Raw genomic sequence first — 26,727 nt, forward strand, 5'->3', positions numbered from 1 at the left:
ACCAAGTCAGCGAGCCTGACCACCCAATCCCATTAGTCACCTCTAATGACAAGCATAGTCGCCTTTTACGGCAAGCATGGATTGCAGAAGACCACTCTCTACCCGGATCTTCACAGGTCACACTATGAGCTGAGACACCTTGCTCTATATCACACAAGACGTCAATAACATCTACACAAGCTTCACTGACTGAATGCAGGAGACGTACAACAGAAATAATCTCTCTGGGGTTTGCATAAGGGTTCTCCACCGACAAACATCAAATATCGTAGCAAGAGCAGAAACTCCAAAAAGCAAAAAATGACATGAACACGTTTCCTATGTCCCCGAGGGCACCCTGGCAAGTCTGCACATGACAGAAATGTCTTCGATGTATCCTGAAGTAGATCATCATATCATTCAGTTGAACCAATTTTACAAAAACTAAAAGCCAGGAGAAAAAATAAAATTGTTATTTCAAAAATATATCTTTTTAACAAAGTTAGAATGGTATTTCCTTCTGTCACACAAGAAATCAATATTTTGGAGATAGAATAGGTAAAAATAGTACTACTATCACAAAGCATATACACAGAAACACATCTTCACACATTCAATAACAGGAAATATTGTACATCAATCTCTTTTTCATGAAGATCGTAAGACAGCATGGCGACACAAAACAAATACAACCTAAACATGCGGTTCTGACGGCATGACTTCTAACAGCGTAATCCATCTGCAAATATTATCTATTGACGTGATGTTTCAAAATCCAACATATTGGTCACAAATTGTATTTTGTTATGGAAACAACATTACCCAATTTCTTCACTGTTCAATAACTGAAGAGGCAGATGGTCTTACATATTTCGTCACCAGAATTTCTTGGTATATATTGCCAGGTGTCAATTTTCATTTTCTGGTCGTAAGACTTACACATGATAAATGAAATAAAAAAATTTCAGGTAAAACAATTTTTCTACCTTTAAGTTAAAGCAGGTTGATAATCAGAACAACATGTCTTGGACACGGTAGCTGTTTGAGTGACATAGGAAGGTACCTATACAGTGTATCATGTAAAGGTATGTAACCATGGTAACCATATGTACAGCGGATTAGTATAGCACAATAAGTGACAGTAACATACATGTACACTAGAGCAGCGAAGCCCTGATAATCCAGACAGTGTAACTCCAGCAAAGTCTAATAGATCGACACCTTTCTGGATAAATGAATGATCGTGACATCACTAACTGGAAGCTTCCTCCGTGACATCACTAACTGAGAGCTTCCTCCGTGACATCACTAACTGAGAGCTTCCTCCGTGACATCAGTAACTGAGAGCTTCCTCCGTGACATCACTAACTGAGAGCTTCCTCCGTGACATCGCCAGGTGAGATCTTATCAACACGACAATGCACAGTTTCCATGTGATTGGTGGGAGAGATCATCACACCTGTGTATGCCTTCACTGATGTCATAAAAACAGATTGCCCACATGCCTGTAACTGGACGTGGCCTCTGGTTTTTAAATTATCATTTCTGAGATTAAGGTATAATTGCTTCCATTATTTAGATGGTGAAGCAGATTTTACTATGAACAGCATATTTCCCAATTGTCAAATACAAATACATGAAATAGTCCAAGATTCGGAAGTTTTATAAGGCCTATATTCTAAAATATTATTGGACCTTGCATTCAACTTTGCAATAATACTAAACTCAGTATTGATGCATTTTGTCTTGTGAAATACACATCAAAGCTAAAATATTAAAATATCAGTTATACTTACAACCTGAATTAATAAATGAATATTATCCAAGTTTGGGACTTTTAACTGACATTTCCTGTTGAGATGCCTCCATAACTCCTTATCCAAATGACTACAGCAACGACTTTGTGTCCTTATCAAAAGGGTCTCTCTGTACAAGACAGTCTGAGTACACATACGTATTGTTCATGGAAGTGTTTTAAATTGCCTTCTATGGAGAAGCAAACATTGTCGAACATGTCTTAATGTCAACAACATTCTCACTCCTTGTGCATGCACTATCCATTATATTTCTTTGACAAGTATTTGTTCACTAGCTGTCCCTGGCTATAGGCTGCAGGTATGTACAAAACACCTTACTAGATTCTTGCTACATGGAATAACATCAAACTGCAGTCAATACATTGATAAATGGTCACAGGGTAAAGTGATTTCATAATTCTTCCATCTGTAGGCACACTGTCAGAGCTCCAGATAACCTGTGCATTTGCGTAAAATACACAGAATAAATCACCATAACCTAAGTAATATTAAGTTGCTTACGTACAAATATGCATGAAAAAAAATAAATCCAACAGCATAACAAAACTGTGTAATTATCCAATGTAGCCTTTCAGATTGCATACCTGTGTGTGTGTACAGGTCATTATTTATTGACAAAATGCAGGCATGGCGTATACATGACCTCTACAGCAGTGAGTAAGTGAGTTTGGTTTTACGCCGCTTTTAGCAATATTCCAGCAATATCATGGTGGAAGACACCAGAAATGGCCTTCACATATTGTGCCCATGTGGGGATTCGAACCCGGGTCTTCGGTGTGACGAGTGAACGGTTTAACCACTAGGCTACCCCATTGCCCCCTTCTTCTGCAGCGAACAATGCAACTAAGTACTATGAAGGACTTTACATGGATGTTATCATTCACTTTGGGTAGTCATAGTTTTCAGTGGGTATTCAATATCTTCTCTCCCTAGATCCAGTCCATTTGAGTATTTTTTAACTGGTGACTGAACCTTTTTAAAGCATAAGTCTGCTTAAAACTCTTTATCAGGGGACTTCTAATTTGTATCCATCCAAGTGATGGCCAAAGTGTGTTAAATATTGCATAAGCTCGTAACAGTGATACATGTGTGAGTTGCACTAAGTGTGACACAGCTAAAATTATCTGGAGCCCTGCATTGTTTCCAAACTAAAAGCTCAACCAAAATTGTAATCACGCTGTGCTGAAACAATGCACTAATGTAACAGTCCATAGCAACATCATACCAGGCGATATCATGCATGATACGACTCATCACTGAACCAATATATCCAATGGTATTATAAACAGCTGGTAGACGACATTTTACCTTTATCGTATGTACCATTATTCAATCTGATCATGTACTGGCATTGAATTAGCACTTGACACTGAAAGGGATTAATGAAAAAATATTCAGCTTTTGTTAGCCTTAGTCATATCATATTTTACGCAGTTACTCAGAATAGTGTTCCGTGTTATAATAATAATAAAAATAATAATAATAATAATAAAAAAATAAAATAACATCATCATCATCATAATAATAATAATATTGTGTAATTTATCATGCATGTATGATTTATCGTGATGTATAATGTACTGTGACTTGAGTGAATTGTTCCAGCCCTATCAGTAAGCCATATGCACAGGTTTATCGTATGACTAGAGCAAAACTCTGTGAACTATTAGCGCCTACTTCTGGAAACAGCTCCACACAGATCTAATTAGAATCATAATTGCAAAAAATGTAGTGAAAGTCATTTGATCATCTGTTGACTCTAGAACCTGTTCAACAACCTCCAGAGTCAATAGTTATCTCCCTTTGTAATTCTAAATGAGGAAATGTCAATATGTCAATACGTCACATTTATTACGGTCAGTAAATGGGGCTATCAGGATACACAAAATACAGTATCACTGAGTATTCTATGGCAAGCAGGACGAAATGCCCATCAATATCATGCCTCTACTGTGTTTAAGGGAAATAGTCTATGTCACAACAAATACGTCATACAGAAATGAATGCACCCACTAACTATGTGCATCATGTTGTAATGTCTGAAGCTGATTTGACTACTAGAGTCAAGCCCTTCTGATAAACATACAATCTTTACATGGGCCGTAAAACTAATCAACTTTTACAATTTCAATGCATGTCTCCAGTTTGAACCTATTAATTATCAGGTTAAGTCAATGGTGACATCGGCTATCACCCAGTGCAGCCAGCTACCCTGCATAATAAAAACATGCACCAACTTTAAAGCCTGTGTCAGATCCCTGTATAGGAGCCATGAAACTACAACAATGCAATGCACACAGTCAGTGACAAAACTGATCTTCCATCAATACAGGTCACGTTACTACCTTTAAATATGCATACATGATGATACTACATATTCTTAGTGATCTACAAAAGATTTTGAAAGTAAGCTATGATATATAATTCTGGTAAACCGGTTTTCAAATCTGCTAGTTTTGATGACTTAAGCTTATCATGCAGCATGGTGGGTGTGGTGCCATTGCAGGTGCTTGAACTATCCAGCCATTGGCACTGTGGATGAAAGACTAAAGCAACCATTGTAAAACGAATGGGTATATGCTACAATCTGACAAAAAGGTGTCAAATGGGATTTGATACCCGAAATCTGGATTTTTCACTTCAAATGAATACTTTTGTTGTTTAGTAAATCGCAAATTTTAAAATACAAAACATGTGCCATCCGGCTTGGCAAATTGGATGTCACATCAGAGGACCTTCCCGTTTAGTTGATGATTCTCTCCACATTCTGTCCACCATCTGTTACCATGGAAACCTATGACCTCTCATCCTGCATCATAGCCTTCCAGTGTGATGTCATGTCCGTCTCACAACTCGAGAGGTAATGCATATGTGTTTAGAATTGTTGGCGTTATGGAGTAATTGATGTACAGAAAATGTAACATTTGAAACTGCTGACTAACATTGTCATTTCCAATTGAACCTTTTCATCATTTGCACTGGTATTTGTCAGAATATCTCAAACCTAAAGCCATGACTTAACCTTAATCAAGTGATCATCTCGTAGACCATAAGCACCAGCTCCTGCAGGGTTACAGACTGGCATAAACTATACAGGAGGTTTCTCCAGACAGATCCCTGGTCACTCAATACATCACAGGGCACATATACCGGTAATGATCAATAAACAATTTGGGGGATTCATGAAAATAAATGGAGCCAGTTTCTTGATAAAATCGGAAAAAAAAGAGGTAAGATTTTTGTTCAAGTTAAAAGGGGCAACATCAAGGTCCATATACTGGGAAACATTGTCTTTACTGTACAGTATAAACAGATCCAGGAGTCCTGCGACCAAGAGGCTAACTACAGTGGTGCTGGGGGGCAAGTACCAAGCACCTGCTACTGAGCAGACCGTCCAAGTGCTGTAGTAGCAGCTACATCATGTTGGACAGACACACTGTCAGGATGAATACATTACTTGATGACTTCTAGGACTTCCCTTAGTCCGGGGCTAGAGAACACTGCCTAAATCCCACAGCTGGAAATAAAACAACACAATGATTTATCCAACATGCTGTATGACAGGGTGTATCATAAAACAGGTGCACTAACACGACACCTCACTGAACATATAAGACGCCTGTCACGTTCTCATTTGTGAACAAGAATTTAATTCATATTTCAAGATAAATGTTTTCATTCATTGTGCCATAACTGACACTGGCACACACACAACTACATAATTGAATATTATCAACGCAGCTGGCATAGAGTTACCGCCCTTCTAGTGCTTCAGATATGCAGAACAATTTTATTGCAGTATCCTAAGCAGTATGGAGGATGATGGCAATACAGCCCTGCTGACTGTAAATCGTCAGTGTGGCAGGTATCTGACCATCTTGTCTATGAAAGATATACATGCAAGAATTGTCACATGAATTTGACCGTATTTGTTTGTTTGTGTGTTGTTTAACGCTGCACTCAGCAATATTCCAGCTATATGTCTGGACAAGACAATGAGCATTGATCCACGCAATTGGAATACGATGACATGCATCAACCAAATCAGCAAGGAGTCACCTTTTAAGGCAACCATGGGTTGCTGAAGACCTATTCTACCCCGGATCTTCACGGGTCGAATCAGATCGTGAGTAAGGTATCGTGATACTTATCAGATCACACAGATGGTGTATCGTCCCAGCCCTAGGAATTAAGTTACTACCATAAATCTGTCAGCAACATTGGTAACTAATATTGATCAAATACATAGCAATCTGACAGCTTTCTCTTTAATCCACACACCTTCATGACCCTGTCTTTTCCTACAGTCAGCAGTCGTTTCCTCGCCTCGTCTAGGTGCATGTATATGATGCTGTGCTTCATGTCATGGAATGTCGCCAGTGGCGCCCGACTAGGGAGGAAACAGGCAGTCAGTACTATTAATGCTACATCATGACAACTTCACCATCCAGTCGGCACCAGGCAAATTAAGGGTCGATACACTCTCAAGATAGAATTATACATGATACTAGAAAGATAGGCCATTTCGATTCATTTCATCAAATGCAATTATCCTACAATCCGTGATTTAAAAAGGATCAGTTTTAAAGAATAATACAATCCAGCATCAAACTGATACATATTGACATAAGATATAGACCTCGTTTGGAAAAAGGAACAAGTAATAATTTAAAAAAATATAATTTTCAAGAGGTGAGGTGAAATGGGGTTTAACATTGCGTCCAAGATTATTGCACTTATCACTGCTTATATAGCAACGTGCATGCATGTGTGTGTGTGTGTGTGTGGCTGCTTGTACTAGTCCGGACTGATGCCGATTTACAGTGGTAACTCACTGTGATACCATGCCACAGTTTAACATGAATACCCCACTCAGACACAGTATACGGACTCCGAGCCGACCAGTCCTTGTTTTAGCCCCTTAATGCCGAGCGCCAGACAGGGTAACAACAAGTACCATCTTTTAACGTCTTTTGGTCTGATGCGGTCGGGGATCGAACCCTGGACCTTCCTCTCTCCGGGCGGACGCTCTACCACTAGACAACGGAGGCGGTCTAATTTTCAAGAAGTAGAAGCCATGATATTAACCTATCAATGCCTATTTCTTGAGGAAAACGAAAGTAGCAACTTACTCTTCATCTGTAATGGTGGGTAGACACTCGTCACAAACCCTGACTTCATACTCATATCCCATGGGAGGGATGGTGGACTTGGAGTTGCTACACTTGGCACACATCGCCTTCCCACACTTCCGGCAGTGGTGCTGAAACAATTCAGACCAACATGCTACCAGCCAGGAAATACTGTCTTTGTTTCTATCAACATGTTGGTTGGTTGGTTTGTTGTTTAACACCTCACTCAGCAATATTCCAGCTATATGACGGCGGTCTGTAAATAATCGAGTTTGGACCAGACAATCCAGTGATTAATATCATGAGCATCGACCCACGCAATTGGGATCGATGACATGCATCAACCAAGTCAGTGAGCCTGATCACCCGATCCTGTTAGTCGCCTTTTACGACAAGCACAGTCACCTTTTACGACAAGCATGGGTTGCTGAAGACCTATTCTACCCTGGAATCTTCACGGGTCTCTATCAACATGTGTTTTAGCTTGGGTGCATTTTCAACTTCTGATACTCTAAAATATTGTTTAGTCCTTTGTCTAACCACACCTTGTTCAAACAAGCATGAAATACTTATATCCCTTGCCAATATGACAGGTTGTGTGGAGCACTAACGCCATTTTCAGTCTAAGTCAAAGTTGTTGCCATGGAAACTCGAAAAAATGTTTTGTTTTTAAAATCTCAGACTATCGAAAGGCACCAGTTCACCACTAGACCTATCTGTGTGCCAAGTTTGGATAAGATATCGCTCATTGTTTTTGAGTTCTGCTCCAGAAACGAAACATGTCTGTAAATAATCAAGTCTGGACCAGACAATCCAGTGATTGATATGATTTATCCAACATGCTGTATTACCCACGCAATTGAGGGTCAACTGACAATATATTAAGGTGAGAAAAACAAATTTAACAAATCTATCATGTGAAATTACATGCATGTTAGTACATAAAGAAAGGTTAAACCTGCTACAATCTCTACTATTTATGTCCACTTACTGTAGGTACTTCTCACATTTCTATTAGTTGTGACAACGACTGTTCGACTTTCATGCTTAATAATACTGCAAAGTCTATGTTAGACCCAGCCCAGTCTGCTTCCTGTGTTATAATCACTGATACTACTGACCTGTCTGTTTCCTGTAGCACAATCATATCGTACTGTCTGTTTCCTGTGTTATAAAGACTGATAATACTGATCTGTCTGTTTCCTGGTCACAAATACAGATAATACTGACCTGTCTGTTTCCTGGTCACAAATACAGATAATACTGACCTGTCTGTTTCCTATTTCTTATAGACCTCTAGTGACATCATTCTATTGTTCTCCAGTAGGGTTAAATCTCATAAACAGGAATGTTATAATCATGATAATATCCCAGATATTTTATTAATAAACCTCGGTTTAGATTGTAACATATGAATGTTTCTCGCAAGAAATGTATTTTGCATTTTAACACAATGTAAATCAAATGACAAATGTTTTCTTTATATTCCCGTGGATCGAACACGCAACCTTTGTGTCTGTAGCCCAGTGAGTGTACCACTAGGCTGCAGTGGCGCTGATAAATCACAATGCTTTTGAGAATGTCTTTTGTAAGTATCGTATGCCAGCAACAGATATTTTTACGCCCATTTCCTTATGTTCATTGAAAGTATGGTTGAAACAAAAAAATGTTGACAAAGCTTCTTTTTTATGTTTATAAGTTAGATAAAACACTTCCCCTAGAGTTTTTATGATATTTAAAAAACGTATCCTTGGGATAAAACCTCAGGGCTAACGCCCATCAGTTTTATCCCGTTGATGCAGGTTATAAAGATCATAAAAACCCTTAGACGTGCTATATCCTACACATAATCACTAATAATACTGACCTGTCTGTTTCCTATGTTATAATCACAGATAATACTGACCTGTTTCCTATGTTATAATCACTGATAATACTGACCTGTCTGTTTCCTATCTTATAATCACAGATAATACTGACCTGTTTCCTATGTTATAATCACAGATAATGCTGACCTGTTTCCTATGTTATAATCACAGATAATACTGACCTGTTTCCTATGTTATAATCACTGATAATACTGACCTGTCTGTTTCCTATCTTATAATCACAGATAATACTGACCTGTTTCCATGTTATAATCACTGATAATACTGACCTGTCTGTTTCCTATGTTATAATCACAGATAATACTGACCTGTTTCCTATGTTATAATCACTGATAATACTGACCTGTTTCCTATGTTATAATCACAGATAATACTGACCTGTTTCCTATGTTATAATCACTGATAATACTGACATGTTCCTGTTAAAATCACCGATAATGCTGACCTGTTTCCTATGTTATAATCACTGATAATACTGACCTGTCTGTTTCCTATCATCTTCTCTTCCCACATCTTGCGGACATTCCAGAAGAATGGTGCACCACATTTTTGACACACATCACTCTCCTTCCACTCCGGCGTCTGTGAACAACAAGATTTACATCTGAACATTATACAATGACCACACGTATGGGAATTGTTTTACAAGCAATTGATCTGCAATTGTATAACAAGTTGAAACATTCAAAACAGTGACATAATCAACAAGATAGAACTAACCATCTTGAAAAGAAATTGCTTGCTCAGCTACATCAAAACGGTGAAATAGTGTCTCTAATGTGAACACTTAGTTTGAATTCCAATGACAAACAAGCAAAGGTTTACCTCCAGTCTCTCAACATCCATCTGCCATATCCCAAGTAGACCATCATCGGACCCTGACACTAACTGCTTTGCCCCCATGGCATACGACAAGCCTTGTACTTTGTCACTGAAACGTTAAAGGTGAGATGAAAGGGTGTTTAAAGTCACTAGTCCGGACTAGTGCTTATCTGATGTAGATTTCTTTTCCAATTGTTCTTGATTACATGCTTGAATTAGGAACACACCCTGAGTTGCCTTTTACGACAAGCATAGTCACCTTACAAAGGTCAGTAATCCCTGAGAGACAATGAATTATACTACTACTACTACTACAACGACTACGACGACGACGACGACGACGACGACGACTAATACTACTAATGGATCAGTGTGCACTAAATTTCTACTACTACTACTACTACTACTACTAATAATAATAATAATAATGGATCAGTGTGCACTCAAATTTCTTTCTAAGCTCCCTGGTGAGTATACAACCCAAGCTGCCTAATGAGGCGCTAGAAGGTTAATTCATATTATCCTATCCTACCGGGTACCCATTCATCAACCTCAATCATGTATTCCCCATAAACTGCGATATACTCACTGGTGTCCCTGCAGTTCAAATGCTGTGCCCTTCTTCCCCCCGATGTCCCACACAATGATGGACTGGTCGAAGCTCCCAGTAAATAGCAGACTCCGCTGGACGTCCCATGCCATACAGCGTATACTTCCTGTACAACAACCAAGTTTTGCAATCAGTCACATCTTTCCCAGGCCTCATGCCAGGTACCTCATTCTTTCTTTGTGTTTGTGTTTTTGTTGTTTGTTTTTTTGCCCTTTCCAGGAACTTTATTTCTGTTGCATTTTTACACATGGGCTATAATACATAGGCAGTAAACAAAAGTTGAGGACAGAATTATTATGTGGGAAACAAAAGATGACAAGATGACCAAAATTTGTAGAATTTATCGATACTATTACTTATGAGAGCTGTGTATTTTGTAAGCATGTAATATTTGTAAATCTCTTTTTTAAGAAACTGGAAGTTTGGTACCTTTTTTGAATATCTATATTTAAAAATTACGAATTTGCAAAGTAAGATAATTACATTTATAGGATCGTTGTGTCGCTGATCAGATCCAAGCAGAATGTTTATTCTTGTTAATTTGAGTTTAACCTGAATCTCATCTGATAGCCACTCTTCCAGTTTTTGCCATATGGGTTTCACTTTGCTACAGTCTGCCAGTACATGGGAAACAGATTTGTTTCACATTTGTTTGTTTGTTGTTAAACACTGCAGTAAGCAATATTTCAGCTATGTGACTGTGGCCTGGAAATAGTTAAGTCTTGATTAGACAAACCAGTGATTGAAACTATGTTCAAAACAGAGTACAATGACACGCAATCAACAAAGTCATGAAATCTAACCAACTGTTCCAATTCTGTTCCAATACTGACCACCCCCATAATGGTTTGACCATACAGCACTGACCTCGCGGTCATGTATGGAGACAATATCTTATTACCATGGCAATGCAACATGGTTATTAATCACACTGATTACGCTACATCATTCCTTACTGACCTGAGTGTCCCTTGAGTGTGACAATGAGCTGGAAGCTGCTCTGTCCAATCTTCAGCACAGAGATCTGACCAGAGTAATCACCCACAAAAGCATACTTGGACTGTTCATCGAATCTAGCACAGAGTTAAGGTTCTTCCACGGAATGAAGTCAACTCCCAGTAATTAGTGTTGTTCGCTGATTAAAAGTAGGACTGCACGGTGTTACCGGTATAATGCAAAACACTTTTCAAAATATACGTATTGCAATATTTTTTCTGTGTTCTGGTATATTGGTAAAAACAAATATAAGAAATTTAATTCTTATTTCTATTGTTTAACCTAAAATCGACACAGAAATTATTTCACAAATGATGTGTCACCTTTGAAATTGATTGACAATATAGTGGAAACATGGAAGTGATTTTTCTCTCATACTGTTATCACCCCTGTATCCATGACTACAAAATGACAGCAACTGACCACGGTGAGTAACATTTACTGTAGCATGTAGAACATAGGATCTGAATGTACAATCAGTTGTCAAACACTGTCAAACAGAAGCTCCTCGCAATACAATTTGTTTGCCAATACACAGCTCTAATTAAAAGTACTTTATGTTCTGATTGTTGTTTAACATAGCAGTCAGAAATATTCCAGCTATATCACATCAAGTAACCGAATTCAGGCCAGACATTTCAGTGGTTGATATTATGAGCATTGCACCTTGCCATCAGGATGCGATGACACACAATGAACCAAGTCACCTAGTCAGACCAGCCGAACCAACAGTTCCCTTGTATGACAACTGTCAACTGTAAACTGTTTGAATCACAGATGATGGTACAATCAACCATAACCAAACATACAGTTCAATCAATAACATTACAATTGTGAGCCACGTTTCATAATTCCTTAAAGCCTCAGCTAGGTTGTAATTTTTGATATTGCAAGACTAGCTGTAACTCCTCAGCCTCCGGATGTTCTCAGTGTGAAGGATACTCTAGACACAGACACCACGCCCCGGCCTGGTACCCGCCCAGTCTCCGCCCCGTCTCGCTGCAGTGCCACATGAAGTACTTGTCCTTCCCACAGCTCAACACCCACTCACACCCCAGGGTGAACTTGACACTCGTCACACGGCCCTGGTGAGCTGAAACATGGAGATATCAACAGTGTCACCTTGTGTAGGATGTCTCAGACACACCCCACCTCAACATGACTATCTCGTAATAAATAGTGACCCCTCACACCACGCCTCCTTAATCAACAGTGTCACCTTGTGTAGGATGTCTTAGACACACCCTTCCTCAACATGACTACCTCATATTTAATATCAGTGACCCCTCTCACCACCTGTCCCCCCATCAACAGTGTCACCTTGTGTAGGATGTCTTAGACACACCCTACCTCAACATGACTACCTCGTATTTAATAGTGACCCCTTACATATTGTCACCTTGTGTAGGATGTCTTAGACGCACCCTTCCTCAACATGACTACCTCGTATTTAATAGTGACCCCTTACATATTGTCACCTTGTGTAGGATGTCTTAGACACACCCTACCTCAACATGACTACCTCGTATTTAATAGTGACCCCTTACATATTGTCACCTTGTGTAGGATGTCTTAGACACACCCTACCTCAACATGACTACCTCGTATTTAATAGTGACCCCTTACATATTGTCACCTTGTGTAGGATGTCTTAGACACACCCTACCTCAACATGACTACCTCGTATTTAATAGTGACCCCTTACATATTGTCACCTTGTGTAGGATGTCTTAGACGCACCCTTCCTCAACATGACTACCTCGTATTTAATATCAGTGACCCCTCTCACCATCCCTCCCCCATCAATCATAATCTGCGACAAACTTCCTGCATACATAATGTGTATGCATGAGTTATGACCATAACAACGTCCAACAAAAATGGCGACTACAAATTTGTGAAAAGTGTATTGGCCCAATTTTATTCAGGTTAATGACCAATTACAGTTGAAAGAACAATATATTGTGCTACATAGCTCAATCCAATAAATTACAAAAGTGAGGCCAATACCCGTTTCTCCACACACACCAACCCCTCCCCTAATAGATATTGTCACATGGTATTTGATGTCACAGACACACCCCACCTCAACATTGTTACCTTGCATGTAATATCAGTGACCCCCCACACCTCAACACCACCCCAACCCTCAATATGGTCACCTTGGTTATGATATCACAGACACACCCCACCTCAACACTGTAACCATGGTAACGTTGTATGTAACATCAGTGACCCCCCACCCCACCCCTCAATATGGTCACCTTAGTTATGATGTCACAGACACACCCCACCTCAACACTGTTACCTTGCATGTAACATCAGTGACCCCCCACCCCACCCCTCAATATGGTCACCTTAGTTATGATGTCACAGACACACCCCACCTCAACACTGTTACCTTGTATGTAACATCAGTGACCCCCCACACCTCAACACCGCCCCACCCCTCAATATGGTCACCTTAGTTATGATGTCACAGACACACCCCACCTCAACACTGTTACCTTGTATGTAACATCAGTGACCCCCCACACCTCAACACCGCCCCAACCCTCAATATGGTCACCTTGGTTATGATGTCACAGACACACCCCACCTCAACACTGTTACCTTGTATGTAACATCAGTGACCCCCCACACCTCAACACCGCCCCAACCCTCAATATGGTCACCTTGGTTATGATGTCACAGACACACCCCACCTCAACACTGTTACCTTGCATGTAACATCAGTGACCCCCCACACCTCAACACCACCCCACCCCAACCCTCAATATGGTCACCTTGGTTACGATGTCACAGACACACCCCACCTCAACACTGTTACCTTGCATGTAACATCAGTGACCCCCCACACCTCAACACCACCCCAACCCTCAATATTGTCACCTTAGTTATGATGTCACAGACACACCCCACCTCAACACTGTTACCTTGCATGTAACATCAGTGACCCCCCACCCCACCCCTCAATATGGTCACCTTAGTTATGATGTCACAGACACACCCCACCTCAACACTGTTACCTTGCATGTAATATCAGTGACCCCCCACACCTCAACACCACCCCAACCCTCAATATGGTCACCTTGGTTATGATATCACAGACACACCCCACCTCAACACTGTAACCATGGTTACCTTGTATGTAACATCAGTGACCCCCCGCCCCACCCCTCAATATGGTCACCTTAGTTATGATGTCACAGACACACCCCACCTCAACACTGTTACCTTGTATGTAACATCAGTGACCCCCCACACCTCAACACCGCCCCAACCCTCAATATGGTCACCTTGGTTATGATGTCACAGACACACCCCAGCTCAACACTGTTACCTTGTATGTAACATCAGTGACCCCCCACACCTTAAAACCACCCCACCCCACCCCACCCCTCAATATGGTCACCTTGGTTATGATGTCACACACCCCACCTCAACACTGTTACCATGGTTACCTTGCATGTAACATCAGTGACCCCCCACACCTCAACACCACCCCACCCCACCCCACCCCACCCCACCCCACCCCACCCCACCCCTCAATATGGTCACCTTGGTTATGATGTCATAGACAGTCTCATTACAGAAACCCATCATAATTGTATTGTAATTGATACACAACACCAGATATGTCCACGTTTGTATGAAAGGAATCAGGTGAGCTGTGAGCTGGTATACTGAATGGAAACAGATGTAAAATGAAGTATGTGTCACAGCTGTCAACAAACACTTATTGCCATCATTGCATAAATGGTTCATCCAAAACATTGTTCCCTTGACATATAAATCACACTGAAAAGGATGGCTGAAACACCTGTCGGTCTGTTTTGTTACGAGCATTGACAAGAAGTGCATACACCAGGGACATCATGAAAGTACTGCTGTGTCCAGAATTGTTTTACAGTTTGTCTGCGGACTAAATAGAACAATTCAGTGCACAAGAGATGGAGTGAGTGAGTGAGTTGGGTTTAACGCCGCTTTTAACAGTATAACAGTTATATGGCGGAGTGTCAGCTTAATGTGGGAGGAAAGCCCGAAGTGATGCAGGTCTCAGACGTTTACCACTTCGGTGAAACCCACGAGCACGGGTATGGGGCTGACAAACCTAGAAACATAATCGGGGCGAACCAGGATTCGAACCCACAATCATAGGTTTCTGGCCTGCCCAAGGGACGCAACTCTGCACAGCGAATCGTGGCGCCTTAGACGACTGGGCCACCCGTGCCCCTCCACAAGAGATGGAACTGAAATGGGGTTTAACATTGCATCAAGAGACTGAATTTATAAAGCGACATGCAGGTGTACGTGTGCATGGGTGTGTGTGTGTGTCTGCTTGAACTAGTCCAGACAAATGCCAGTTTTATAGTGCTAGCCCACTTAGATATTACGCCTCAGTTTAACATGGATACCCCCACTCAGACACATAATACCAACTCCAAACAGGCAAGAAATAGTTTTATCCCCTTAGTATCGATCACCTGGCAAGGTAACAACAAGTACCATATTTTAACATCTGTAAGACACGCCTGGGGATCAAACCGACTTCCGTTCTCTAGGCAGACACTCTATCCACTAGACCACAGAGGTGGTCTTCGGTGAACAAGAACATTCAATTGAATTACCTATATAGTCTCTAATGTGTGCCAGTCTGTTGTAGTCTTCTGTTATGGAAAATTCCTGCAAGATGAACAAAGAGCACAAAATTAACATGTCTTTCAACAGATAGTCAAGCCACAACAGCAGCATGTACACTCAAGTATTCTTATTCTGCAGGATGAGTGGGCTCTACAATGTCTACACAGCCTACACAACGCAATAACCAGTTACAAATTTGGCACTTTTCACAGAAGACGATATTCGTGGTTGAAAGTAAACTCTCCTATGGTATTTGAATCCCCTAAATGACTTTTAACTTTTAACATGTTTAACATAAGGTGTATGACAAGCACCTCTTTACTTTCAATTTCCTGCTTAATTTCAAATACTTTATTATAGTATTTGTAATGTGTTGAGGTGTGAGTAAGTGAGTGAGTGAGTGAGTTGGGTTTAATGCCGCTTTTAACAGTATTCCAGTTATATCACGGCGTGTGAGCTTAATGTGGGAGGAAAGCCCGAAGTGATGCAGGTCTAAGACGTTTACCATTTCGGTGAAACTCTCGAGCATGGGTATGGTGCAGACAAACCTAGAAACATAATCTGGGCGAACCGGGATTCGAACCCACAATCATCGGTTTCTGGCATGCCCAAGGGACGCAACTCTGCACAGCGAATCGCGGCGCCTTAGACGACAGGGTCACCCGTGCCCCCAATGTGCTGAGGTACTGCAGTCAAATCTCCATGGCCAAAAACCTAAAAAACTTGCTACATTGATAAGCAGATGTGACTTTTTCCCTTAGGTTCATCATATGAGGATAGATCGATCAAATACAATGTGTTATGCTGTCACTATTATCATAGAGATAAAGACTGTCTAATTGTGCTGAAGTGTCCATTCTCAGTCACCGCTGTTTGACATGAACCATAGTTAAGGCATTTGCTTGATCAGACAGCGGCTTTATATTGGATTTCCCAAACATTCCAGGTTAAATTCTTCCTCTATATCATATATGCTAAGGTGAAAAATCCCCAGTCCAATTCCCAGAGCCGCATATTTCTATATTGGACCAGGCAATTCATTCATAACGTATCTGATGATATACCAGCCAGGGATTGAAATTAGCACTTGTCTGCTAGCCCGGGCCAGTTTTGTCAATGTTAAAGGTATCCTTAGGGCTGGTAACATTTCCAGCATTTTGGGGGGTATTGCTATATGTTATCACTATTCGGGCTAGTAGACGTTCTTGATTAATTTCTATCTTGCCAGCCTATTATGTTCACTGCTGTGAGAAAAATGTCTGGATGACTGAAATGAAGTGCTTGGATCATACACATAAACATTGAACTAATGTTACGGATGGGTACATTTGCTGAAACCAATCAGACATTTTGAGAGTCCAATAAACAAGTCCAGTCTCCATTCAGAATGTATTATTACTTAATAAAAAGTGATGTTTACAAACATAAGTGAAAGAACCCAAATGTAAATTTCAATGTATACGAAAATGTTTAACATATTTGTAGGTCACAGTATTCTATTTGTTTGTTTGTTGTTTTACGCCACACTCAGCAATATTCCAGCTATATGACGGCGGTCTGTAAATAATCGAATCTGGACCAGACAATCCAGTGATTAATATCACGAGCATCGATCCACGCAATTGGGATCGATGACGTGCATCAACCAAGTCAGCGAGCCTGACCACCCGATCCCATTAGTTGCCTTTTACGACAAGCATAGTAGCCTTTTACGGCAAGCATGGGTTGCTGAAGAACTATTCTACCCTGGATCTTCACAGGTCGTATTCTATTTATGTGATACCCTTTACACATCGAGACATGCTCATCAACTACTCACAGATATGGTGCCGTTATCAAGCCCGATGAAGATCTTCTTGGTTTCCGCATTGAAATCCAGTGACGCTGCCTCAGCTACAGGAAACACATAGTTTCAGACAAAATGCACAGAAAACAATCAGCATACCATACAACAAGCAGTACACATCGTATCCACCTGTGATAAAATATCAGCATCCCTGTGCTGCAACAATCACAATACACAACACACATGGCATAGCTACTTGTATATCAACATGAAAATCAAGCCAAATCAAGGGGTATCAATATCATGATCCACAAAGGCTTTGTTCAGTGGATAACAAACAAAAGATAAATACTTTAGTTTGCCTTAATTGCCAACATTTCTTAGTTGAAAAGTGTCTAGTGCTGTTTATGATTTGCTTGATGTCTGCTACTAGATTTAACTAGAGGTGTTTGCATGTATTTGCAAAATCAAGATCAGCCTGCCAACTACCATTTCCTCAAAGCTCCAAAAATGTTATCATGATGTACTCTCAATCTGAAAACATTACTTCCAGACCTTCACCTTCATCAAGACAACTGTGTTAAGATCCAACAATTTTCCAAGTCTCAGGCAAGGCATTAACTTACCTTTCTACCTTGATGTGTTTACTGTAAAACAATCTTTATTATGCACAGATGGTAAGCATGGTAAGGGCACGCTTATTGTAGCCGGATGCTTAATATGGTAATGAGGAAATTTCAACATGATGACTAGGCTGAGTCCAAATTTACTACCCGGGTACCCGACCCCGTATTACCCAACCCTACCCGGGTACCAACTGCAAGTCTCAAGGGTTGGGAACAAAATGTCTGATTGGTAATTGTTTTACCGCAGCCCTGGCTAAAACTATTAAGATACATGTATCAAACAATCAGATGCATTCACTGAAGTTAACTGAAGCTTTATCTTTACTCAAACATATACAAGTCAAAAGGAATGTGTGCATCGTCAGAAAGAAATGCGAACATTAGCAACTTGTAGTGTAACCGCTGAGCTATAGAGAGTTTTTGTCATTAAACAACATATGACGTGACTAACCAAGGGTCCGGGCAGTCCTGTGGGTACCCGGGTCCTACTAAGGACCCCCCGACCCAAGTACCCGAGTTATCCGTCCCAGCCCTAATGACTAGTGAAGAACCAAGCCCCCAACCCTGATCCATTTCGTCACCTCTGATGACAAGCATAGGTAACTAGGACCAACTTCAAATCAACACAGGGTTAATTCAATAAAACATTTAATATGTAGCAATGTACCCGTATCAGCGGTGTATAAAGTAACAGTGCCGCAGCTTTCACTTACATGGCATGGAATGACAGATGCTGGGCCAGTACTGTCCTGTGTCCCGGCGGAGCCATACCCTCAGGGTCCTGAAATAACATCACAGATGATAGAGGACATCGAAATTCATCTGATAATATCAATTAATTCTTAAAATAATTATTCTTCCCATAATATATGTATTGCAAAAAGAGGTGTGACATGTTATAATTGCAGTTGGTGACATTTTTCAGAAGTTTGGATCAAATATAATTTCTTTCATTATAGTAGCTAATACTGTATTTTCCTGAGTTTAGTGCGCACTTTTTTTCCAAAAAACACAGCTGTGTAGAAGGGGGTGCGCATTATATACGCAATAATGAGTTTTGATGTTTTTTCCCCCCAAAGGAAAGACAATACCGTGATCACGTAACACCAGAAATAACATGTTAACAAATCCAAACTGAAGTTCGCAAATTAATCATGTAATTACACAGTCTGGCTATAAAAAGTCTTCTTTGTATATCTGGACTTATGTTTGTAACTTATTTCATAAATTTTATTAAAAATTCCTTTTAATATTGCTTTAATTAATTTTGGTAATTAAAAGCTCATATAATTATATCAACACTAAAACTGACTGAAAACGTCACTGGTGATGGTGCAATTGTCTTTATGTCCCATGTTTATTATCAAAGGGGTTACTCAACATGTTGTTTCCTCCATTTTCTGTTTGTCTGGCACTGGCAGTGTTATGCACTAGGCCTGACAAGTTGGGCCTAGTAAATGGCACTTTCACAACCTGAATAGGGTGAGTATGGACTATCACAAGCCATAACATGATCTGTACAGCCAACCTAACAATAACAGCAGTGGGACACAACCTGACTATCATGTATACTTAAACTCTAAGTATGCAGGGCATGGGTCCTAGATTTAAATGAGTAATGTTGACAGTAGACATTTAACATGTTTCAGGGGACCTGTGAAGGTTCGGGGTAGACTAGGACTGCAGCAACCCATGCTTGCCGGGAAAGGCGACTGTGCTTGGCAACTAACAGGATCGGGTGGTCAGGCTTGCTGACTTGGTTGATGCATGACTTCATATCCCAATTGCGTGGAGCGATGCTCATGATGTCAATCCCTGGATTGTCTGGTCCAGACTCGATTATTTACTGACCGCTGTCATATAGCTGGAATATTGCTGAGTGCGTCGTTAAACAACAAACAAACATGTTTTAGGGGGTCCAACATCCAAATACTGCAGTCCGAAGACTTCATTTCTTGCACTGCTGTGTCACATGGTTCTGAAGTCACGGCTGCTGAACATGATGAAGCTACTTGTTGTAAGTAAACTAGTATCCCCTGGAGACAACTGGCTCTAGCCATCTGGGATAGTAAAAAGCCATAAAAATCATAAATATGCAATCATTAATATATCAACCAGTCGTCTCTTACGACAAGGAAACAATTATCCCATGTAAAGGCCTTGTGTGTATTTCAGCTGTATTTATGTGATGCTAGTAGATGAGAACTTTTGAGTGAGTGAGTGAGTTGGGTTTAACACTGCTTCTATTCCAGTTATATCACTCGGATGGATGTGGGAGGAAAGCCCGAAGTGATGCAGGTCTCAGACGTTTACCACTTCAGTGAAACCCACGAGCACGGGTATGGTGCTGACAAACCTAGAAACATAATCAGGAAGAACCGGGAATCGAACCCACAATCATAGATTTCTGGCATGCCCAAGGGACGCAACTCTGCACAGCGAATTGCGGCGCCTTAGACGACTGGGCCACCCATGCCCCCTATCGCTGATGACATTTCCCGAATGAAGGCAAGGTACACTTGTGTCAGTATGTCATTGAAACATGTTTTCACTTATGTTCTGTATGATAAATAAACATAGTACATGTACAGTGCACACTTTTGTCATTTATCAAGTCACATGATGTGGTCACATGACTTGCTCAAAGGTGTCTGACAGTAGAAATGCTTATAACGAACTACGCACATAACAAACTAAAATTTGTGGTCCCTTGGAGTTCATTATAACCATAGTTTACTACATGTTGTATAACAATACACCATCATTGATCACCACATGTCCGTAAGTTCCCCAGGAAGCCACAGGTCAGAGGTCAAACATGCCCAAGGGGACACATATTTTGCCAGTTTGGAGACCGCCCATGTGGGGAGAGCTGGGGTTTTGTATGGATATCTTTTTACCTACAGCTGCAAAACGAGATAGATTCTTAATTAAAACAATGAGTCTGAACATATTTTTAAGAAAAACACTTTGCAATGATGCAATTATTGTAGCAGACAATTATTTCTTTCTCAACAGCCTGAAGCATAATTATTTATGTTAAGAAGATTTGTGACAAATTAATTTTTGGGATAAAATTCCAGACTCCTCCCCTGCAGATTATCAAATGGTCAGTCCCATAGGTTACATGTTATCATACAACCCATACACAATAAAAAAACTTATGTATTTCATGGTCATAGTTATGGTAAAGTACTGTCGGAAATGCTAGAAAAATGCTTTTTGCCCGATAAAACAAGAGAGAATGTTTCACAGACTGTTGCTGTTGAAATATCGAGTAATGACTGATCTACCTACCTGTGGTTTTAAGTATTTCAGTCACAATAAGTCCTATCCTGGCTTAGAACTAAACTCAAGAGCTTCAACAGCCCGGGTAAGGATAAAATACAATTGTAATGTTAAAATGTACAAGCCTAGAGGAATTTGTACTAGCCTAGGGCTACAGGGCTAGTGGGCTAGTGTTAATTTCTAACCCTGCCTATCGACAATTGTACAGGAGAAAACTTTGAACGAAAAAAACAAGTTTACATTTATTCTAAGACTAATGAGGGAAGTCTGAACATGTGAAACAAAGTATAGAAATATGCGCATGCGACTCAGTTATGATAATAACAATGTAGTCTTCATAAAACATCTTATCCAAAAAAGCAAGTCAGTTGGAGAAAATTCAAGATGTGCATCTTATAACATGTAGAAAATAACAAAATGATGCTGCATTTGTTGTCAACTGCTCCCATGATGTATGTTGCATTACAAATACATAGCCATAGCCATGGTTCACGACATGGTGGTTAGGTGAAATGGGGTTTAACGTTGTGTCCAAGATTATTGCACTTATATAGCGACGTGCATGTACGTGTGTGTGTTTGTGAAATACCATGCCCCACTCAAGACACAGTATACAGACTCTTAGTCGACCAGTCCTTGTTTTAGCCCCTTAATGCTGAGCGCCAGACAGGGTAACAACAAGTACCATCTTTTAATGTCTTTTGGTATGACGCGGTCGGGGATCGAACCCCAAACCTTCCGCTCTCCGGGCGGACGCTCCACAACTTGACCACGGAGGCATGGAGTCAGTAGTAGAAAATGTATACAAATTGTTTACACTTGAGACATGTGAGAGAGATAGAGGGAAAACATTTATTAGTTTAGTTTAGGGTATATTACCAAACTGCCCAAGCTCTAATCTATGGTATGATAATTAAAACAAAGAAGGTAGGGGTTGTCTCAAAAACAAAACCAGGATTCTAAAGGATATTAGACAGCTGACACAAGCGTGATAACCATGCTAACCCCATTATCTTATAATGTCATTCTTCAATTCTGTGCTCGAAAATCTCTTTCCATCTCTCAAAAACATTACCTAAACATTGCAAGTTTTCCTCGAATGCGCGTATTAATATTTATTAGTGGGTAAGTGATGTGTCAGTTGGACAGTGACAGTAGCCAAAATAGTTCCAACTGAAACCTGTTTCCTTTACAGTGGCGTAACTTCATACATGAAAAGCAACAATTGCCAACACAAATTGTTTTTACTTGCCTTTCGCAGCAATCCATCGGTCTGTCAGATAGAGTAACTGCCCTTTATCAAAGGGAAGCTACTCTAACCCTAGTCTATGAAATGTCACGGCCACAGTAGGACGTTGGTGACAGTCGGCCTTTCCTGTCACAACGTTATGAAGTGCAGCCAGATGTATACACAGCGACAAAATGAAACAAGGTAACAATTCGAACATATTTCGGCCAAATCCAACTGTCTTAATTTGTGGAAAAGGTTTCAAGCGGCAGAGGTTTACAAGCACAGATATGGAAAGTGATCTCGCTTGGCTAGTGACCTTGTAATGTTGTTGCAATTTATTTCTCCAAAGAATCCCAAATTTGTAAAATGTCTTAGCTACGTCACACTTTGATGCTGATTTTCAGTATATTAGACTATTCTTTTGATAATGATAGCAATTATCCTAGTAGATTCCAGATGGTTAAAGGGGCACTAATCTAACGGACTGGTTGTTGCCTTTGTTATTGTTTTTCCCCCGTGAGTACCTGGATGATTCGCAACGCAACTGAGCGTGACCAGAGACTGGGGTACCGTCTGCAAGGACAGCTAAATAAACTTGGAGACTGGAGGCAATATTTGTTTACGCATTTTTGAACACTGATTGGTTAACTGTGATCTATAAAGATTTCGACAAAGGGCGCATGTTAATAAATTTCTCCAGCCTAAACAAACAGACAAAAAGAACAAGGGAGCTCATCGGATGTCGTCATTTGGAAATACCCCAGATGGTTATAGTTTAATACTAAAAAAAGTATCCATGCAGTGAAAGCATTTTCGGATTTCGGGTTGCGTCGATAATACGATTACTATTCCTTTGTTGTCATCCACGTTTTCTCGTATAACCCTACACTTGTGTATTTGTCGTCATTCACTTGATGCTCAGTTAATGAATTTATTACGGGCACAATTAGTGGTAGCACCACTTAGATTACCTGACAAAGGTTCCCATTTGGCATTTATTGTGTCTGGGGTAATTATTCAATCTAAATCCAGGTTTGAAGTGAGGTGAAATGTGTGTTATGTAATATGCACGTGGTAGCCCAGCAAGAGATGAATGATCAGTTGATTTACTTATTTTAGTAAATCAACGGATCGTTCCTAGTCATCAAAGGATTAACAGAAAATACGTTGATTGATTAATCACTGTTATCTTGCAAAGTGGATATGTCAACAGTGAGTGTTTACATGTCTAGGTTTACTAAAACAAAGGGAATACACTCATGCCATGGCGCGAAGTGCCGATGTAAAAACAACATACTTTGTTCAAAGTGTTAACTGATAATACGTCGATTGATCATTGTTGTCTATCACTCAATGGAATTTTTAGGAACCGTGGACGTTATGAAAATAGTTGTCACGGGGGCTTTCTCAGCCGACCATTGAGACTTGACACCTATGTAAAACACCTGAAACAATCCAAGTGATCAGTTGAGAAACGAACACGGGTTATAATATCCCGAAACGATATATATCTTTTAAAATATTTGATTGTTACTGAGACACATGACATCGAATAAGTTTCTTTGTACAGCTGCAGACGAGTGGGATATTGTTCCTTTGTGTGGATATTCACGGATACATTCCTTGAACAAGGAAGCTGCCTAAAACTTATACACATAAATTTGGTAGGTTGTAATTATGATATTTGCATTTTGTTTTCTTCATTTGAACCGATTCGTTCTTGTTTCTCTACGTCTTGGTTGGGAAATTCTTCAATGCGCGATAGACGTTGTTGTCAAAGGTCTTTTCCTTTGTAAGCGTGTATATATTACCGTCAATTTGTAAAATGTGATTCTCTCGGGCAATTTATAAAATGTGTAAATATTTCAGTCATTTTGACTAAAAAATCTGTCGAGATTGATCAAGACGATCAAAAGGGCCTACAAACACCACAACAGATTATTATGTAGGATTAAAAGCCAAACAACTTAGAAATGTACTTTTCAACGTAACATTTTCAGTCTCTTGGTGATGACATCAAAATGTTTGGAATTCGTTGTCATAATTATACAGATGGAAATGTTTTTCAGTCACTTTGTAAAATAACTGAATATTTAGACGTTTAATAAATTTGTTACACATCTGACAGTAAAAAAATATACACACTATAAAAAAAGCATATGCTCAGGTGAAATATTTACTTTGTGTTGCAAGTCAAAATAGTGTAAACGAAAATCGCAAAATTACCAAGCAAGTGACTTATCAAAACTTCGTCACCATTACCGATGCTACTCACAAAGATACCTACATTTCCTTATTATCTCAAAAACTGTATTTCATTTTGTTGATCAATGTGACCATACGCCCTTATTACTACCGGTATCCATAAAAGTGACTAATGCGCTTACGAATGGCGCAGCAGAGGTCGCGAACTAGTCTAGATTTCTGCTATACATCCGGGTACTCACTGGGAAAAAACAATAACAAAGGCAACAACCAGTCCCGGGGAATTGCGTTAGATCAGTGCCCCTTTAATTCTGACTCAATCGCAAAATAACAAGGGCTATGCCATGTTTGTCTATGAACAGTAAAAGTAATCCCTACGTGACCTTTGATATTTGTATCTCTATCCGCATATGACCCCAACAGCCCAACGGATATCGTTTTGATCCGTTGGCTTTATCCTGCCAAGAAACCCACTCATTATATGATAAAACTTGTTTAACACTTAAGACAAAATAGATATTTTGCATCATAGTGGTGTTGCTTTCCATACTTCAACACAGGCTCCTCTGACAAATATAGGGTGGGGAATTTCATGTTTTGTTTTGTCTGTGTATTTGTGTTTAATGCGGCAACTCAGCAATATTCCATCTACATGACAGCGGTCTGTAAATAATCGGGTCTGGGCCAGACAATTCAGTGATTGACATCAGCATCGATCTACACAATTGGGATACAATGACATGCATCAACCAAGTCAGCGAACCTGACCAAATGATCCCGTAAGTCGCCTCTTACAACAAGCATAGTCGCAAGCATGGGTTGCAGAAGACCTATTCTTTAACTGGATCTTCACAAGTCTTTTATCATGTAATGACAACCCAGCAGAAATCAGGAAGGATACAGTATTTACTGTTGAGTAATACCAGATGCCACTATTAGTAATTAGTTATTAATGTTGTACACGCTATTGTGATTGCCGTCTACAATCCTACACAAACACGTTTTACAATGTCTACATTTACATTAGAACGATAATGGAGTTGGATAAGGTTGAAACAAAGTTTATCACTCCTGCAATCATTCTATTACCATAATTACAGTACCGTAACTGTATTCTTTTGTCTAGTAGTGTGATCAAAATAACAATATACACATGAACATTGCAGACATGGTGTTAGCCGTACATGCTGCATGTCTAGGGTATAACATAAGCTACCCAGACCTGAAGGTCGTGTATACACAAAGACAACAATCGTCAGATGATCATGACTGACACATTATATACACGCTGTCATCGTCATATCATATTTTCAAACATGACGAAACTAAACGTTAATCTGGAGGAATTATATTTATTTTCACCACCATACATACTCCAGAAATTCACTTTTTTCTTTTTCATTTGACTGGAATTACAGATCCGTCTCGGAGTATGCCTAATTTATCCGACAGAGAACGTAAACAATGCACTGTGCCAGGAAGGAGGCGTTTCTGATATCATTCGGGATGATGATTTGGCAGTCATTTGACCATACTCACTTATCGTCACTGACACTTATGACACCATCTTCCCGAGGGATGATCACTGCCATGTTGACACTGTCGCTGCATCCTTCAAGTTTGTTTATAAGCATTGGTTTTCTGACATTTCCAACTGGTTTTCCAGCGGCTGGCTTGATTTCAGCCGCCATTTTGTTTTCGT

The 26,727-nt window shown here is 40.0% G+C and overlaps 1 protein-coding gene across 1 annotated transcript; it reads right to left on the bottom strand.

Annotated features, from left to right (window-relative positions):
• Positions 1-940: 940 nt before the first annotated feature.
• On the bottom strand, positions 941-26,727 carry LOC124120880 (WD repeat and FYVE domain-containing protein 2-like). Its single transcript, XM_046483776.2, has 12 exons — positions 26,565-26,727; positions 19,015-19,082; positions 17,709-17,782; positions 15,877-15,931; positions 12,188-12,338; positions 11,210-11,322; positions 10,229-10,355; positions 9,643-9,748; positions 9,298-9,399; positions 6,929-7,059; positions 6,078-6,186; positions 941-5,313 (listed from the first exon to the last, which is right to left on the bottom strand). The coding sequence occupies exons 1-12, from the start codon at positions 26,714-26,716 to the stop codon at positions 5,287-5,289; spliced, it is 1,215 nt and encodes a 404-aa protein (XP_046339732.1). The 5' UTR covers positions 26,717-26,727; the 3' UTR covers positions 941-5,286.

Source organism: Haliotis rufescens, unplaced genomic scaffold (assembly GCF_023055435.1).
Source record: "Haliotis rufescens isolate VD_foot unplaced genomic scaffold, xgHalRufe1.0.p SCAF_9, whole genome shotgun sequence".
NCBI classification, from domain to species: Eukaryota; Metazoa; Mollusca; class Gastropoda; order Lepetellida; family Haliotidae; genus Haliotis; species Haliotis rufescens.